The sequence below is a fragment of the Camelina sativa genome, chromosome 3 (assembly GCF_030686135.1).
Source record: "Camelina sativa cultivar CO46 ecotype springtype chromosome 3, ASM3068613v1".
Lineage (NCBI taxonomy): Eukaryota > Viridiplantae > Streptophyta > Magnoliopsida > Brassicales > Brassicaceae > Camelina > Camelina sativa.
In genome coordinates this window covers 29012161-29031446 of record NC_141882.1, presented here as the reverse complement: position 1 = coordinate 29031446, position 19286 = coordinate 29012161, and the positions used below count along the sequence as shown (strand labels likewise).

Genomic DNA, 19286 nt, shown 5'->3' with positions numbered 1-19286 from the left:
AACTAGACTATTAAAACGCTGTCTAATCTTTGATTATCTTATAGACTTGTAGAGTCATCATGTAAGTGATGTGTGATATCTTATAATCATATGTTGATGCAGGAAATCACCCCAAAAAAAATATTTGTAGATAAGAAAAACTCAATTTTACGGCTAAGGAAAATAAGAAAGTTTGCATTGATTATTGTTTGATTAATATCACGGCTAAGGAAATTAGAAAGTTGGTAGTCATTGTGATTCTCTGCTTGGTGTCGAAGAATCGGGGGATCTTCACGGCTGCTTTCACGGGATGTTCATGACTCGATGTTTTTGGGAAGTGATATTATTTCGATTCAGATTCGTTTTGATTAACAATGGAGACTGACTGAGATTCAGGGTTCTTTTTTGGAAGCATTAATCGTGAGTTTTTGGGTTTATACGTATCACGGAGATATCATTTGCAATTACTCTGCCAAATCGCAGAGATTCTCAAGCCGATGGTTTTGTGCAGTCTCCTCTCCTCAGTACAACACATTTGTTTTCAAGTTCTCAGCTCTTGTTTGTCCTTTCTACTTATCTTTTTGGAGTGTTTTTGTTTTTCTGGTGAGTTCGATCATGCCTCAGAGTGATCTTTTGGGAAAATCTGGGTCGGGTAAGAGTGATGTAGGAATGGTACCAAAACGGAGAATCAAAATTCCTTATTTTGATAGCTCTGCTCTGATACCGGGGTACTCAAAAACTGTTGTGGGTCGCTGTATGAATCCTCGGATGCAGGACATGAAATCCCTTCTGTTCATGCTCCCCAGGATCTGTCATTTGGAAAGAAAGGTTGTAGGTGCGGATTTAGGTTTTGGGAAGTTCCAGTTCGACTTCGACAATGAATATGACATCACGAAGATTCTCCAAATGGCTCCATTTCATTTCGATCGTTGGATGGTGTCTATGGTACGTTGGAGTCCAACGGTTGATCCGACTTATCCTTCGGAGTTAACCTTCTGGATTAAAGTTTGGGGTGTTCCTTTCCAATTCTGGGCTGAACCAACCTTCCGCAGCATAGGTTCAGAACTTGGCCAAGTGGTGGCGGTTGACATCGACGGTGGAAGGATTAAAGTCACAATTAATGGCTTTAAACCCTTATGTTTTGAAACGGTGATCGAGTTCTACAATGGAGAAGAGACCATTGTTACTCTACGGTATGAGAGGCTTCAAGGTTTCTGTAAGAAATGCTTCAGTCTCTGTCACGATGTTGACCAATGCCTTTGTGGACCTCATCCCGGATCACTCCGGGCCTTCACATCCCTATGGAGGAGGACACGGGTCGTGTGGTGCAGAGCTACAAAGGGGCTGCTACAAATGATAGGAACAAAGGTAAAGGTAAGGCGGTGGTGGAGGACAAAGGGACGACTCACACATGTAACAGTCAGCGGTCACTCAAGGGAAAGCAAGACTCAGGGATTAAGATCCGGTCTGAGGGGGAAGTTGGGGATCATTCAGCTAAGCCTTGTCGGTTCACCAACTACGCGCAGTTCAATGATCACCGCCACTTGGTTCGAGCTGCTGCGGCTGTAGTTTCGTCTTTGGGAACAACACGGGTTGAAGAGGTGGAACAAGGTCAGATTATGGTCCCAGATGAGCAAGGGGAGTCACAGTCCTTGACTACTGGTATCCCACCATTAAAGCGGGTTAGGAGACCTCTATTCCATGATCCAGACTTGGCCACTCAATCTGACCAGGGAGAGGGGTCTGTACCCGGTATGGTGCCAAATACGACTGCTGCAGGCTCATCTATTCCGAGTTATGACTTGACAGATACACGGTCAGCTTCTCTCGGGGTATCACAGGTTGTCTCAGCAGAAGGAAATGTTGGTGATCCCCTGGCGGTTACAAATGCATTAGGTTTGTCATTGGGACATGAAAACCAGATTGTAGCAGAGGAAGCGCTTGTGAAACCCGTTGCTCAATTGGGGATTCAGGATGGGACCGTGGAAGTAAACCACCAGGAACTCGCTACTGATCAGAAGGATGATGACGGTATGGATGCTTCACGGGATGACTCTGTCTTGGACGGGATCGTTCCAGATATTTTCGTTCTCGGAGAAGAGGACGCTATTTCAGGGGACGATACCACGAACATGTGTGTTGATGATGCTTCTGAACCTGCTACTGTTCCTCAGGTTGATAAGGTTCGTAAGGCAAAACCTTCGCTGGCTTTCAAAGGAAATGCTTCTAAGAAATTGAATGTGTACCTGCGCACAACACCAAGGAAACGCCCTGCTCCTAAACACTCGGCTGGAGATGGAGCAAACCCGAAAAACCAGGAACAGGAGAAGGGACCAACCGGTGGCTCTAAGCCACCCAAACCACCACTGGATAAATGAAGATTTTAAGCTGGAATTGTCAAGGATTGGGGAATAAAGCTACTATTGGGTATCTCATGGATTTATGGGAAAAGCATAGGCCTGACTTTCTATTTTTATCTGAAACTAGACAGTCTTTATCTTTTTTGGAACCTTTTGTTAGTCATTTTGGTTATTCAAATTAAAAAATGGTTGATCTTATCGGTTGTAGCGGCGGTTTAGCCTTATTTTATAATAATAATTATGATGTTTCTATTTTATTTGAGTCTAAAAGATTGATTGATGTGGAAGTTACTTACAAAGGACAAATACTTTATTTTACTTTTATCTATGGTGATCCGGTTCCATCGAATCGAGATTTAGTTTGGGAATGTTTAACGCGAATTGGTATCTCTAGAGATTCTCCTTGGTTTCTCATTGGAGATTTTAATGAATTAAAAGGTAATCATGATAAGCGGGGAGGGAAACTCCGACATGCGTCTTCTTTTGTGGGCTTTAATACAATGATTAGACATTGTGGTTTATTAGAGTTTCCTGCGATTGGTGATAGCCTTTCTTGGCGCGGTTGGCGGGATAAAAAACCTATTCGGTGCCGCCTTGATCGGGCTTTAGCCAATGAGCAGCTACATGATATGTTTAGCAACTCTTTTACGGAATATCTAACCATGATCGCTTCGGATCACAAACCGGTTTTAGTATATCTTGGGGATAAAGTCCGGCGAGGGAGGAACAGTTTTCGCTTTGATCGATGTTGGCTTGATAAAGAGGGTATTTTTACTGCTATATCAGACGGTTGGAATTCTGGGGCTTCAGCACCATCTGGTAATATTATGGATAAGATTGTTACATGCCGTCAGGCAATTTCCCAATGGCGGAAAGCGCAAGCTCCGTACGGTCGAGAAACGATTGAGGATTTAAAATCCTGTTTGGCGACCGCCCAAGCAGATGATTCTACTTCTGTTGAAGTCATTTCGGAACTAACTTGGAAACTGTGCGAGGCATACCGGGACGAAGAGATTTACTGGTATCAAAAAAGTAGGAGCCGGTGGATGCGATTTGGGGATCAAAACACTAGCTATTTTCATGCACAGACCAAACAAAGACGGGCTAAAAACTGCATTGTGGGTCTTCATGACGAAGTTGGTCACTGGGTTACGGAGGATTCCAAGGTTCAGGGGCTCGCTGCCTCTTATTTTCAGGATCTATTCACATCCTCAGATCCTACGGATTTTGAGGAACCATTGAGTGAGGTTTGCACATCAATCACATATGATATTAATGAATCCTTGACACGATCGGTATCGGAACAAGAAATCAAAGAGGCTTTATTTATGATGCATCCTGATAAAGCTCCTGGACCGGATGGTATGACGGCCCTTTTTTATCAGCGTGCATGGGATACGGTGAAGGCGGATTTGGTACTTTTGACGAACTCCTTTTTTCAGGAAGGTGTTTTTGACAAACGTCTAAACATGACAAATATTTGTCTTATCCCTCAGGTGGATAAGCCGACCCGAATGACGGAATGGAGGCCCATCAATCTCTTTAATGTTGGATATAAGATCATCTCCAAAATCTTATGTCAGCGATTGCGTATTTTTTTACCGGCATTGATTACTGAAACACAATCGGCTTTTGTAGAGGGGCGTTTAATCACGGATAATATCTTGATTGCTCAGGAGATGTTTCATGGCCTTCGTACTAGCTCTTGTAAGGGCAAGTTTATGGCCATTAAAACAGACATGAGCAAGGCCTATGATCGGGTGGAGTGGTCTTTCATTGAAAATCTGTTGCGGAAGTTTGGCTTCTGTGAAAAATGGATCTCTTGGGTCATGTGGTATGTGACGTCGGTTCAGTATAAAGTTTTATTAAATGGGCAACCACATGGTTCTATTCTTCCTTCTAGAGGGCTTCGACAGGGGGATCCCTTATCACCATATCTTTTTATTCTTTGCACAGAGGTTTTAATTGCCAATTTCCGCAAGGCGGAACAGTCTAAGCTTATCATAGGGATTAAGGTATCGATTGCTTGTCCAGCGGTATCTCACTTACTATTTGCGGATGATAGTCTTTTTTTCTGCCGAGCTACGAAGGAGCAATGTGAGATTGTTTTAGGGATTCTAAGACAGTATGAACGGGTCTCTGGACAGCAGATTAATTTTCAAAAATCTTCTGTCCAATTTGGTCATACGGTGGATGCGGATCTACGGGATGAGCTAAAAGGGGTATTGGGAATTACCACCCTGGGGGGTATGAGCTCTTATTTGGGAATTCCTGAAAGTCTTGGGGGCTCAAAGACGAAGATTTTTTCCTTCGTTCAGGATCGATTGCAAAAACGGACAGGTGGCTGGCCTGCCAGGTTACTTTCTAGAGGGGGGAAGGAGGTGATGATCAAATCGGTAGCGACCGCGGTTCCGACCTTTGTCATGTCTTGCTTTCGCCTTCCAAAAACGGTTACACGAAAGCTTACTAGAGTGATTTCTAATTTCTGGTGGAGTTCTTCAGGGGAGACTCGAGGTTTACATTGGATTGCTTGGGATAAGTTATGTGTAGATAAGATAGATGGAGGGTTGGGTTTTCGTTGTTTGGACGATTTTAATACTGCGTTGTTGGCTAAACAACTCTGGCGTTTGATTACAGCTCCAGAATCGTTATTTGCTAAGGTTTTTAAAGGTCGATACTATAGGCATTCCAATCCTTTGGATCCTACAAAATCTTATTCTCCGTCATATGGATGGCGGAGTATGATATCTGTTCGCTCTCTGGTAAATAAAGGACTTATTAAAAGGGTAGGATCCGGCGATTCCATTTTAGTATGGTCTGATCCCTGGATTTCTGCTCAATCCCCGAGACCAGCATTGTGTTCGGGATCGTCCATCGATCCTACGCTTCGAGTTGAAACTTTCATTGACAGGAGTTCTCAATCCTGGAACTTGGCGTTGCTTTCGGCCTCTTTTGAGCCGAAGGATGTTACCCTTATTTCCGCATTACCTCTTGGGAATCTAAATTCACCGGATAGATTGGGATGGCATTTAACAAAAACTGGTCTATATACAGTTAAGTCATGGTACAAAGCTCTGCGTCAGAATCAGGTGACTTCTCCACTTGTTTCTGGCCCAAGTATTATACCCCTGCAGGCCTTTGTTTGGCAAATTAGGTGTCCACCAAAAATTCGACATTTTTTGTGGCAAGCACTTACGGGTTGTGTAGCAACAACAACTAATCTGCGGCGATGTGGTATGGGTTGCGAGTGGCCCGCATTCAAGACATATCTGGATGAGATTGAAGGTGACAAGAAGGAGTTCTTGTACTTTTCCTTAATCTTAGTTCCCCGTTCACAGAATGGTATTGCTGACAAGCTGGCGCGTCGTGCTAGAGTAGAGTCACATCATATTACTTATGTGAATGTTTTTCCTTCTAATTGGCTCATATGAGCGGTTCTTCTAAACTGTTGGCAAAAAAAAAAAAAGTCAAAACTAGCTTGCTACACTTTTCATATCAACCAATGGGTCGTGTCAACAACGGGATACCGCTTCAGCAAACCGGTACACGCAACCAGCAAACCGGAGTAAAGAATTTGTGTTACGACCCAGCAAACGGGATACCGCTTTAGAAATCTTGATCCTTCTCTAGGTACTAACTAAAAAAACTCAGATTCAAGTCAAATATAATTAAGTGTTATAATTGTAGCTAGGTTGGAATGGAATACTTGCTCAAGGACAATATGAGAGTGAAGCACCAACCTTTGCTCCTACCAATCAATATATGTCTAAGTAATCATTTGATACTAGATTTTAACCCGCGGTATACCGTTGGCCTATATTTTTAAAATTATTTTATTCAAAATTTAACTTATATTTTGTGTTTTTTTGTAATATATATATATATATATATATATATATACTAGATAATGGCTCGCACAATGTACGGGTTTAAAAATTGTTGAAGAAAATAAATCATAAACCTTAAACTATTTTTTGAAAATATATTAAAAAAATATATATTTCCTGAAGTAATATATTAATAATTTAAGTTAGAAAATATTTGTATTTACCTTCGTATATTTATTGATATTTATATATTTTTAATATATTATAACAATAATTACAATAATCTAAAGCCTAATTATATCCCACTAAAACTTTTGCCAAATACTCATCATTACAAATATTATTATTGTCAAATTTCAAAAACGTTTCACAACTAATTCACAAAATATTTGACATGCAACAAATTCACCAAAGCAACATCTAATAAGTAACCACATATAATGTTTTACCATTAAATATATGTTCTTATACCCAAAATTATTTTATTATTAAAGTATGTTTGATATGTTCACATACCCACTAGCCACCTAACCATAATCACAACCAACAACGGAAATAACCAATACCAATAACAATTAGATATCCAGTAATAAACCATTAATATAACATAACCAATCTTCAATAATTCAACCAACAGGAAACATAGAACCAACAACCTAGAAATGTTTCTAATGACCCAACTCTAGCAACCTAGCAATGCCAGACAACATACAATCGAGTCTCTAGAACATCTTCCTCTTCATTGCCTTGATTCCACGATCACACTTTGCCTTTACCTGCACCACAAACACAAATTGAGATGCATGAGTATTTGATAAATACTCAGTGAGGCAATCCTCCCATCTACTGGGCTATACACACAAGCAATAAGATCTCTCATGCCACAAACAACAACAATAAAACAGACCAGGAACATGAACAAGTGACCCGACACGATCCGGTTACTGTTAGAATGCTGTCGACCGATACCAGAAGGTGTCGACCGACACTGGACATCTGGTGTCGACCAACACCACTTGGGTGTCGACCGACACCTGATCGACACCCCCGAAACCCTAACAGTGTCGACCGACACCTCCACATAGTGTTGACCGGCACTCGCCAAGTTCCCGAGCCGTCCTCGCGTTGGTGTCGACCGACACCACTGTCGAGCAGTGATTTCCTTCGAACAGAACCTCCGAATCTCACCTCCAAACTTCTCCTCTTCGTCCCACACAATCCCATGAACGAATCCAAGCCTCATGAGCTACAAAAAACTCACAAACAACCAAAACAAACAACCAAACAACACACAATATCACAGAAACAGAGATCTTAGCTTAGATAAACTATGGTCATGCACTCACCTTAGCCAACAATGAGATCTAAGCCCAAAAGACGAAGTTATCACCACAAAAACCTTTCCACCATGTTCCTAGCCTTGGATCTTCACTCTCACAGCAAGATCTCTCCAAAAACGCCTTCAAATCTCACAATCTCTCTCTAGAACCTCAAAAACAGTTTTCTCTCAAAGCGGCATGAGACAAAACAAAACACGACCCTAGGTCGTTTTCTCCTTTTGAAACTTTGGTTCAAATGGTTTCCTTAAACCAAACCGGTCCAAATCGATAATTAAATCGAACTGGTCAACCCAGAAAACCTTGGTGTCGACCGACACCAATCGACACCCACCCCAAAAAAAGACACCCACCCCAAAAAAAACGCAGAGTTTTGGTTCGCGGGCGTTACAATGTTCTTTAACACCACCTATAAAATGTCTTCTAAACAACTTAAACAAATTTTATGTTGCTTTACTTTTGTTTTAGCATAATTATAGTTCTTATAATTACTAAAATTGTTTTGTGACATAATTTCTTTAATCATGAAGTTTTTTTTACTCCAAAGATATTTTGGATGAACAACTAGTGAAAATTATCTACTCGATTACAATGATTTTATGACTAACCCAATAAAAGTTGAGAAACTGAAAGAAAGTTAATATAATAAAAAAAATTGAAAATTATAATCAGGATGGTATATATAAGTCTTAGATAATTCATATATACAAAATATAAACTTTATATACAATCCAAAACATGACATATGTCATAATCACGTTAATGATCAACGACCTATTTACTCTTCAGAAATATCCAATTGTACCAAAACAACTTAAAGCGATGACCTCGTCTCAAATATTCTCGAATCATAAATTCTCAACTGGTTTTTACTCGAATCAAAATTTCTCATATATTTCTCTATATACCTTGTTTAAACGGTTTACGAACCTAATCCGATAGAAAACCACATAAATCCGGTTTGAAATCAATTTTAAAATGGTATACCGTTCCAACTTCCCAAATTTGAAACTACTTCTCAATTATTCGATCAAACATCTCTTGTTTCAGTACCGAAATCATCAACATTATTCAGAAAAGACAACTCTATATTTTGACCAAAAACATCAACGACCGACTTATCTTCCAAGCATATAATGCTACTAACTCTATAATCACTTTTGGAACTTCCATTAGTGTCTCTATCCTCGATTAAATTAGCGGGCTTATATACTTCGATTTCATTTCATTGCATCTGATAGCTTCCAATGAAAAACCCGCACGAATCAAAGACCCACGCAATAGATCGACAAAATTATATCAGAAAAAATCAAAGATCAAAGCTTCGATATAAACATGTAATGTTATGTAGATATAATGTTATTTTCTTAATTAGCTGTCCTATAATGTTTCAAAAACAAATAATTCTTTTGACATAACTTATGTTATTCTTTTTAAATTTGTTATTCAGTATTTATTTATTAATAATAATATACATGCTCAGTGAATTACTTTTTTGTTTATACATGTCAAAATCTTATTGAGAAAACATGCATAACATAAGTAACGTACAATGAAAAATATATTAGTTCTGTTAATTTTCTTTTTTTATTTAGAAACTTTTTTTAGATATAAACATGTAAATTTTATTTAGATCTGTTGTTATTTTTTTTAATTAGTTGTTTTTAAAAATAATAATTTTTTGATATGTGTCAACATCTCATCAGTGTATTTGACACATGTCATGATCATGTTAATGGTTAATTGAAAACCCAACTTTAAATAATAAGATTTTTAATATAATAAAAATATTAGTTCAGACTTCAAATCTAGCTGTCAATTGGTTAATCATGATCTTCGTTTTCTTCGCATGTGCCTTCACAAATCTTGTTAAAGTACTCAGTGTCCGAAATTGGCTAACCATAGAGACAGAAAATTTATTTATTTATTTATTTGTGCAAACGAAGACATAAAATTTAATATGTTAAGTTATATAGTATAATTATATGACCAAATATGGATGGCACATAGTATATTTATTTTACCATGTAGTGATTGAGAATCTTTGTAACAATGAAACATTGATATGGATGACATATAGTATATTTATCTTAGTTGATTTTTTTTTAATATAATAAGATTACAATTATTTTATGTTTTGTTTTACTAAGTTTGAAAACTGTGATTTTTGATCGTTAAAATTGACACGTGTCACGATCTGATGAGTTATTAAATTTGATATTTAATCATTAAAATTGATACGTGTCATGATCTGGTGAGTTTTTAACTTTGATTTCTAATCGTTAAAACTAACACATGTCACAATCTGGTGAGTTACTAAATTTGAAAACCAAGGGTTAAATCCTCATTTAATTATTTGGCCAATACTACTAATATTAGAATATGAGAAATATTAAATAAGGTAATTTCACTAAAATTTTGTAAAACAATTAAATCATTGGTAATATTGTGACTTAATGAGACAATAACTTATAAATTACATATTTATGTATTTAATTCACTTATTATTGTTCTAATAATTAACAATCCAAACAAAATTAATTAAAAAAAACAAACTAAATCTAATTAAAAAAATATTATTTTTTAAAAAATTCGCGGTTAAAATTTAGTGTTATGGTATAAGTTAACACACCATATCATATCTATACTAGTATTTTTGCAGTAGTTTTTGCTCAAAAATACTTATTGGAAAGTTTTTGCATTTAATGCATTAACTTTAATATTGCTTACCAAAATTTTTAAAATAATTATAAGTAAGATTTTAAAAAATAAGGAAATCTTTCTAGCTTATTCAAACATAATTATATGATTCTTTTTCATTTTTATTTGAATTTATATTCAAATTATTTTGAATTATTCTATAATACATTTAGTTAATAAAAATTGTGATTTTTTTCCTGCATATGATGTAATACAAAAATTTTAAAACAGACATATATTACTCAATTTACAGATACAATATATCCCACCTCGCCTAAAAAAGTAGAGCAATGGTTCAGAGTCATATTATAAAAGAGACCAAAATGATTCATAATACAAAAAGCTTGATTTACCAGACATTCAACGTTTTAAAAAAACTTTTATTTGGTTTTTCCGGTTCTTTATTAAAGATTTTGAAAAAGTTAAATATTATAAATATTTATATTTTATATTTTATAAAAAGTAGAGTTATTATAAATAATTGTTTTTTTTAGAAAGTTAAACTTTATAAAATGTTAAAAATATTAATAATATTTAAACGTTCATGAAATTTCAAATTTATAAAGTTTAAATATTATAAATATTTCAACTTGTTAAAAATTTAAAAGACCTTTAAAATATTAATAATATATTTAAAATTTTACGAAACTTCAAATATGAGAAATACTCAACCGTTTTAAGAATTCTAAGTATTATAAATATTTAAACTTTATAAGAAGTGCCAATCTTATAAAATGTAAATGATTACAATCTTAATAAATAACATACCAACTCAAGCTAATATATATAATACAAAAAAATAAATATAAAAAATTAAGTTGATATAGTACGAGTTAAAATATCTCGGGACAAAGTTATATAGTGGGACGGGTTTATCGATATTTATATAAATTTAAAATATCATTAATTTGGTGTTACACGGGTAAAACATCATTTCATTATTTTGTTAACACTATCGGTATCAGAGAATATACATATCTAATTAAATTGATTAAATAAATATTATGTAAAAAATAAATTCTATGGCGGTATTATATGGTTTAAACTTTAAATCATAAAATTAAAAACTATTATATAATTATAACATATTTAACCAAAAAATAAAATTTATAAGTTAAATGTTTTAGTTATAAATAATTTACACTGCGGTGTACCGCGGATCCTAATCTAGTTTTTAGATATTTTTAGTTCCTGATTCGTCGACGTGACTAATAAATAGGCGTAGTACATGCACCTAGTTCGAAAAGAAAAAAAACCTAAGTAGTAAAAGCTCATCTCAAAATAGAAGATATGGAAGATTCGTCTATCCTCAAAATAAGAACGTATTTGGAAGAGCTGGCCAAAGATAAAAGACATTCCCACTTTCCCAGTTTCATTCTCGAAGGCCTTCAAGTCCTCCATGTTGGAAAGGGGATCGTACGGTGTAAATTGACCGTTACGCATCACGTTTTGGTGAATGAATATTTACATTTTTTTTCTTTTTTTTGGTGAATGATTACATTACTTCGTGGTATATTTATATATTTTTTATTTAAAAGAAATTCTTTTTCTTTTACATGTACGTTTGATTTATGATTCACATGGTATGGACTATGGATTTTGTTTCATATTTCTACGTAATAAAGGATTTTTGATGACAAAAAAAAAAAAATGATTTTGGTTTTGAGTTTTGACGAGTGCTACATTAATTGTATTATTTACATGATCATATTCAGAATGAAGACGGGAATTTTCACACTGCAGCGATTGGTGTGCTAATAGAGTTGATGGGAGCCGCCGCAGTGTACTCAGTTGGAGGATCCCATGCCTCAGTTGATCTCAACTATTCGTTCTACTCCACGGCCAAAATTCAAGTTCGACTTCTCTATGAACATAAACATTTTCATGATATAGAAGGAAACGCATGCACAATTTTTTTAAGTATTATTATTGTTATAATTTATGATCAAGGTTGTGTTGATAAAATATAAATTTAAAAATTTAGTTGATTCGGTTTGATTCCTGGCATGGTTTCGGATTTCGTTTACTAAAACACTATATTTTAAAAATTTAAAACATTTATAATTAATTAATTTCTTGAGGTTTAATTCGGTTAATTAATTAATTCAACGTGCCAATTTTTCTTATTTTATATTCATATAACAACCCGTTTCGTGGACTCCACTAGCCTCTGCTAGTTTGACTCCATATGTTCCAAGCTGGTACTGCAGGGCATCGGTCTTAACTCTTCATTATGGATATCCAAATCCACCAGTAGGTTATTGGTGCGTCTGACGTTTCTCGAACCCTGGTCCCACCCTTTAACAACATTCCTACAGGTCAATTGGTGACAGTTTGTCCCGTAGAAAGGTTGATAAAGGGTGGGGACTAGGGTTCGAATAATGTCTGGCGCACCAATAATCTACTGGTGGATTTGGATGATTAGTTTCATTTCCACGGTGAGGGATTAGGATCAATGTTCTGCAGAGCCAGCTTGGAGTCTGTTGGAACGACTAGCGGTGAGTTAGTGGGGTCCGCGGCATGGGTTGCCACATTTTAAAAAAAACAAATTATTTTAATATATTTGGTTTATGTCGATCGATTAATGGACATATATCTAATTACTAATTTGAGAGAAACATGAACACCGTTTTTGGTATCTTTTATTTGCTGGTCAAATCACATGTCATATAACGTATTTAATGTGATGAAAATTCTAGGAAGACGTAAAGATAGAAGCAAGATTAGTAGGGAAGATGGAAGATCTAAAATCAGCAATAATTGAGATTCGAAGAGAACACGATGAAGAACTCATAGCCACAGGTAGACTACGGATGAGGCTGTTGATGACACCATTTAACCTAAATATCAAACAAAATGGCGTCGATCAAGTTAGCAAGCTTTAATGGCTCCAATCAAATCCAATATTTACCCATGAACCATGTCATATGCTATGCATGCAAGTGGTATGTAAAATAATGTGTGTTTGGACATTAATTAGTCTTATCATATGGTTTCCTACCCTCAAAAACAATACAGTATCGATGTTTTGATTAATATTTATGTTATTTATGTTATGTCGTTAATGATGCTAGATATTTGTATCGATGTTTTGATGGATATTTATGTTACGTCGTTAATGATGCTAGATATGTGGCAAAGCATTATGGTATCTACGAGAGAGTTCGAGGTGAATATCCTTCTACTTCTAGATTTTCTTATTCTTTGAATCTTGAGAGTAATACCATACAAAATCTTAGATACCTTTATATTGGTCTCAAACCCCAATTCAACAAGAAACAGAAAATCTTGCGAATGTTTTAAGTCTTATGTGCACAGTGGATGCCTTCAACTCAGTGGTTCTGAAGTTTGAGACACCAAGGAAATTATGGTGAGGATGTGATGGATGTTATCAGCTATGCCACCGTGTAACTCGCTCGATGGCATTGTCCTTAGTTTAAACTCTTGGTTCTTTGAATTCGACGACCAAGATTTTAGTTAGCTTTTACCTAGTTTTTTACAATGATGCATGGACTTATTTACTAAATAACATATTTTTAAAAAAATAGTGTGGTATCATTAAAAAGTAACATAACAAATGTAATAACTTAACTACGAGGGTAGCAGACTAGCAGTGATGATTGAAATTAGAAGAGAGGGAAACAGAGAAGTCATTTGCCAGAGGAAGCTTATGGATGGCTCCACCCGGCCTCAGCCTCAGCCTCAGAGACTTGCCTCCTACTCAGCAAATCTAGCCTTTATATATTCACACATACACATATATGACAGTGCATCTAAATTATGTCTAGCGTACAAAAAAAAATTAAAAATATATTAGTAATTATTAAAATTACGGGTTCATTAGCTGTTTATTAATTAGTTTTCTGGGTCTATATAGTTTCGACAATATAATCATTTTGGATATAAGACAAACCAACAGTTAATATATACAAAAGACTTCATGAATTTCAATAACAAAAAAAAAATACATCAAAGACTTGGCTTGTATACACAGCCAAAAACCATTGACCTTTTCACCAAAAACCCCTAATTATAAACCCGAACACAGAATCCAATCTAATTACAAATCTATATAAACCTTAATCAACACTTACTAATAACACGACACACCAGATGCAATTAAACATAATTTCCTACAGTTTCTTGCCCCCTTTATAGACAAAGTAAAAAAGCTTGCATGACCTATAATTGCTTAATTGGCTTTAATAACTGCACTTAGATCTTCCTTCCCGAAGCCTTTGCCAGCAATGTCAAGCAACTCTTCTTCCTCTCTCACACCGTTAACCCTACCATTCCTCACCTGGTCAACCAAAGGACCATACGACCAGCTACATATCACGTAGTAGATCACATTGATGAAGCTCATTATCGCGAGTACCCAATAGTAATAGTTGTAATGACCCTTGTTAATGTTGTCTGAAACCCAGCTCTCTTTATCATTTCTTGAGGTTAGTTCATTGACCGCATTGAGAACCACGCTCGCCAATAGACTAGCCACACCCATTCCTAGACCGAAGAGAGAAGCCGCGATACTAGACATGCTTTTAGGAAACTCGGTATAGAAAAACTCAGTCTGTCCTATTGCGGTAAGAGCCTCTGCTAATCCATGTAGCACATATTGTGGCACCAGCCACATCGCTGAGAAGTCTACCACAGCATTGGGACTGTTTGCATACCCTTGGCTTATAGCTTTATTCCTTCTGAAGCTTTCAACCGTTGCAGAAACCGCCATAGCTAAGAATGACATGAATAACCCTAATCCCATTCTTAGCTTAACGCTGAGTCGAAAAGGTCTGCCTCGGATCTTTGAAGCTAACGGGATAACAGCACGATCATATAGAACGACCCACGTGGCAAGAGCTATGATTGTGAACATACCGAATGATCCAGCTGGAACTTGAAAGCTTGAACCATGACGACTCAGACGTCTGTCCATAGAAGTCGCTTGCAGCACCTGAAACGTGCTTTGGCTAGTATTTATGGACATCATTATACCTGTGGACCATATTGGTATGACTTTGATCAATGCTTTAAGTTCCTCGACTTTGTCTGTTGTGCATAGCCTCCATGAATTCAAAGCAAACCCATCTGACCCAATTTCCTCCTCGCGTTTACTTATTAAACAAGCTTTATTCAAAAACCTAACCAAACGAAAATCAAAAGAAAATAAAAAAAACGGAACATCATGTTTCCAAGTATGATTTGAAAACTTAATCAAGGAAGTCTCAAAGTAACAGTGCATCATGTTTCTAATAGCGCAAGGTTTGTTCAAAAACCTAATTAGAGTAGTAGTATCAAAGTAAACAGAGAGCCTTCTCTTTCTTGTTCTACAAGCTTTTTTAAGAGAGAGTATCAAAGTAAAGTGTGTGCATTGATCATGTGTCTTGTCTAACATGCTTTGATTGCAAACCTAATCATGAGATTCTCAAAAGTGAAAAGATCGGACATCATATTTAAAGTATAGTAGTTTTATTTAAGACCCTAATCAAGACAGTATGGTATATATTACTTGTAAAGTAATCAAGAACTCAGGATACTTAAAGAAATACATATAGTTGTTTTACCTCAACTTGTGACTTGGAGCTTTTAAATCAGAATCTTTCGTGTGATAATAACAGTCAACGGAGTCATGATGAACTGGTAGACTTAGCTTCCTCTTCTTGTAAGCTGCAACACCCACTTGAGCTAAACTTGTGAAGAGACTCTTGCTCACACCGCGTGTAACATAGAGAGGAGACGCAAGAACGAATAGCAAAGCAGCGATCAACATGAGGACCGCAGGCACTCCAAACCCAATTTTCCATCCGAGATGCTCCTGAATGTATACAATACCAGTGAACGCGATGAGTACAGCCACAGCTGAGGAAGCGTAGTACCAACCAAAGAAACTCTCGAGAGCTCTTTCGTTCTTTGGGTTCTCTTTGTTGTCTAATTGATCAGCTCCAAAGGCTAAGGAACATGGTCTAATGCCGCCTGACCCGATCGATATAAGAGCAAATGCAGAATACAAAAGAGCCAGATGAGAAGCGGTCGCAGGTCCACAGTGGCTTCCTGCTGCTGTGGGATCGCAAGGCGATGGCTTCACTTGTGGTAACATTGCAGTAAGCCATAAAAGCACCATTCCCTGTGGTATGATTCAACAATGATCATCAATTAATTGAATTTGGTCTAGAAAACCCGGTTTAGTTTGAGCTGAATGTAATAACAAAACATTACATGTCGTTAAGCTAACAAACATTACATGTCGCTACGTTTATATAATTATGAGAAGAAAAAAATCCAAGAAGAAAAATCCAATATTCATATCGGCAACAAAATCGTGGCCATGATGAGCACACGTTGGTAGGTCGAATGTAAAGTCATACGTCCTTAACCCTACCAAAAATTATAATAACGAAGTTGATTGCGATGAATAATTGTACCAGCATGTCAAATCAATCGATGTATCGGAGTTTAAACATTTGATCGTTAAGTGAGTGAATAAAATCATATGAAATATTAGTGTCGATTAGAACCGGACAAGTTATAAAGAGTACAAGGTTCAAAATTTGCTTAAGCCTACCACGCACAGCTCTATGCTATATAGCCTACCAAAAACAATCAACTTGGCTCCATAGCGAAAATAATTCAAATTCGTCATGCAGTGTGAACTGTGTCCAATCCGGTTTAAATAGACTTATTTCGAGCAAAAAATTGGTTCGTGTTTTGGTTTTGTTTACTTTTATTTAAACAATTTTTTTAAAACAGAACCAAAGTGAACCGATATTAAAACATAGTAAGAAACATAGTACAGTACGTATTTGAAGTTTTTTTTATTGTTTTCTTTATTTATGAAGAAAAGCAATGACACTTTTTTTTAAGTAGAATATTGTCCAATATCAGAAATTATAGTTTTGATATGTGGTCACTCACACAACTTGCCAAGGACATTTTAAATTAGCAATAATGTTTTAGATGAAAATAGAGTATTCAGAACACATGGAACTGCCACGCTAAGAAATAAATTCGAAAATGACTTTTTAGTGTAACATAAACACAAGAAGACAATAATGGAGCAAATGTTTCCCCTAGGAACGAGTCCCTCACAAGTCACATGCAACGCCTGAAATTACTAAAACTGTACCATACTATTATTGTTACTGTTTAGTGTCTACTAGATTACTAACAAATATTATATAATATCACGATGCTATAAGAAAACAACCTATTCAATGTTGCATCAGCGATGAATCTGTTGGAAATTAAATTAATCTGGTCCAATTTACTTTATGTTCAAATATTCATATATATATATATACATATATATATATATATATACATATATATATATATATACATATATATATATATATATACATATATATATATATATATATTTGCTATAAAAATATGGAAGAATAAACCTCGTACCACTATACTTCAATTAATTCATTATGTAGATGTGTAAAAATATATAATTTTAAACTTACTAGATAATATTAAATATATTTTTGATATCGATAATAAAATATCATATAAACGGAAAAAGTATATGGTAAAAACATTTTTGAAAAGACTTGTCAGTTTTCCAAAATCAGTTACGGATTCTTATCAGTCTTCATGACAAGTAGTGGAAAGCTAAACAAGCAAATTCAGTTCCGGTTAAGTTAAACCGGCAAGTAAGATGGGAGATTAGAGAGGAGGAAGGAGTGATAAAGATTATTACCAAAAAACTGGAGAGAGAAGCAATGGAGATGGTGAGGAAGCGACCAAGATAAGAATCAGAGAGGAAAGCACCCAAGAGAGGTGTGAAGCTTGATGCAGCAGACCACATATATAGAACATTTGTTCCTTTTGCTACCCCAAATCTGTAATCTCTGATCAAGTACATAATCATGTTTGGTAATAATCCATAGCTCGCCACTTTCTCGAACGCCTCGTTTGCTTCACCATGATAATAAATTAACAAATAATTCAATTATAGGTTTTTATGAGGAATCAGAAAAGACAAGTAGAGTTAAAGATTTTATGGAAATGTTGTTGTACCTATGATGAAAGGCATAGTGATGATTCCACCTTTTGTTTTTTTCCCTCCATTGGGTTGGATTTGCTTAGCTGCTTCTGTTTCATTCGGAGGGTTCTCCATTGTTGAATCTTTTGGCTAAACAAACACTCAACCTAGTGAGTTTATATAGGGGAGAGACAGAGAAAGGTATAAAGGAAGAAGAAGGAAGAAGGAGAAAGTGGAAGATCTATGTCTTTGCAAGTGATTTGAGAGAGAGAGAGAGAGAGAGACAGAGCGAGGAATGTGTGTTACATCTCCGCAACGAGTGGACAATTAATACTAGTAACTAACGCCTATAGGGGACAAAAGGAAAAAAACAGTAAGTGCAAGATCATTGTAATTAATTAGTCTATTCAAAAAAGAAATGATAATTAGTAGAGAATAGATACTTTAATACTCCATAATCCATATAGATTGAGTTCTGAGATTTTAAACATTAGTGACGTCGACATCTATATTTAGAATTTTATTTTATTTTATTTTTTGCTATTTTGATCCAATTTTCTGTTTATTTGTGGTTGCTTAGTTGCTTATATTATTTTTCCCGAAAATTTTACAAAATAATTGCTAACAGGAAGCCACTGTGGACCTGCGACCGCTTATATTATTTTTCCCGAAAATTTTACATTGATAACAATTAGCTTCATGTGCTTAAGCGTAGTACCAACCAAAGCAATTAGAACATATAATTCCCCTGAATTAGCTTTTTTTGATATTGTCAGACAACATGGCATGATTCATCAATTCTCTTGTGCATACACCCCACAACAAAACTCTGTAGTCGAAAGAAAGCATAAACACTTCTTAATGTTGCTAGAGCTTTATTGTTTCAATCTAATATTCCTATTGTTTACTGGAGTGATTGTGTCTTGAATGCTGTCTTTTTGATCAATAGAACACCATCCAAGTTGTTAAAGAACTTATCTCATTATGAATTGTTGAATAAAAAGAAATTTTCTTATGATATGCTTCGTACTTTCGGTTGTCTTTGTTATGCTTCAACCCTGTTAAAGGATAGAACAAAGTCTAGTCATCGAGC

General features: G+C 35.7%; 2 protein-coding genes across 3 annotated transcripts; one reads left to right on the top strand and one right to left on the bottom strand.

The window, feature by feature from the left end:
- The first annotated feature begins 11444 nt into the window (after positions 1-11444).
- Positions 11445-14012, top strand: LOC104778140 (uncharacterized). 2 transcript variants are annotated; one of them, XR_015594575.1, is made up of 4 exons: positions 11445-11655; positions 11919-12056; positions 12903-13148; positions 13332-14012. XR_015594575.1 is itself a non-coding variant. In XM_010502512.2 (3 exons), the coding sequence occupies exons 1-3, from the start codon at positions 11494-11496 to the stop codon at positions 13086-13088; spliced, it is 486 nt and encodes a 161-aa protein (XP_010500814.1). In that variant the 5' UTR covers positions 11445-11493; the 3' UTR covers positions 13089-13330. The 2 variants fall into 2 exon arrangements, 1 of the variants encoding a protein (XP_010500814.1); XM_010502512.2 differs by lacking the exon at positions 13332-14012 and having other exon boundaries at positions 12903-13330.
- Positions 14013-14080: 68 nt separating this feature from the next.
- Positions 14081-18649, bottom strand: LOC104778139 (protein NRT1/ PTR FAMILY 1.2). The gene is made up of 4 exons (XM_010502511.3): positions 18229-18649; positions 17909-18126; positions 15768-16327; positions 14081-15344 (listed from the first exon to the last, which is right to left on the bottom strand). Exons 1-4 carry the CDS (start codon positions 18326-18328, stop codon positions 14396-14398), a joined length of 1827 nt encoding a protein of 608 aa, XP_010500813.1. The 5' UTR covers positions 18329-18649; the 3' UTR covers positions 14081-14395.
- Positions 18650-19286: the final 637 nt, after the last annotated feature.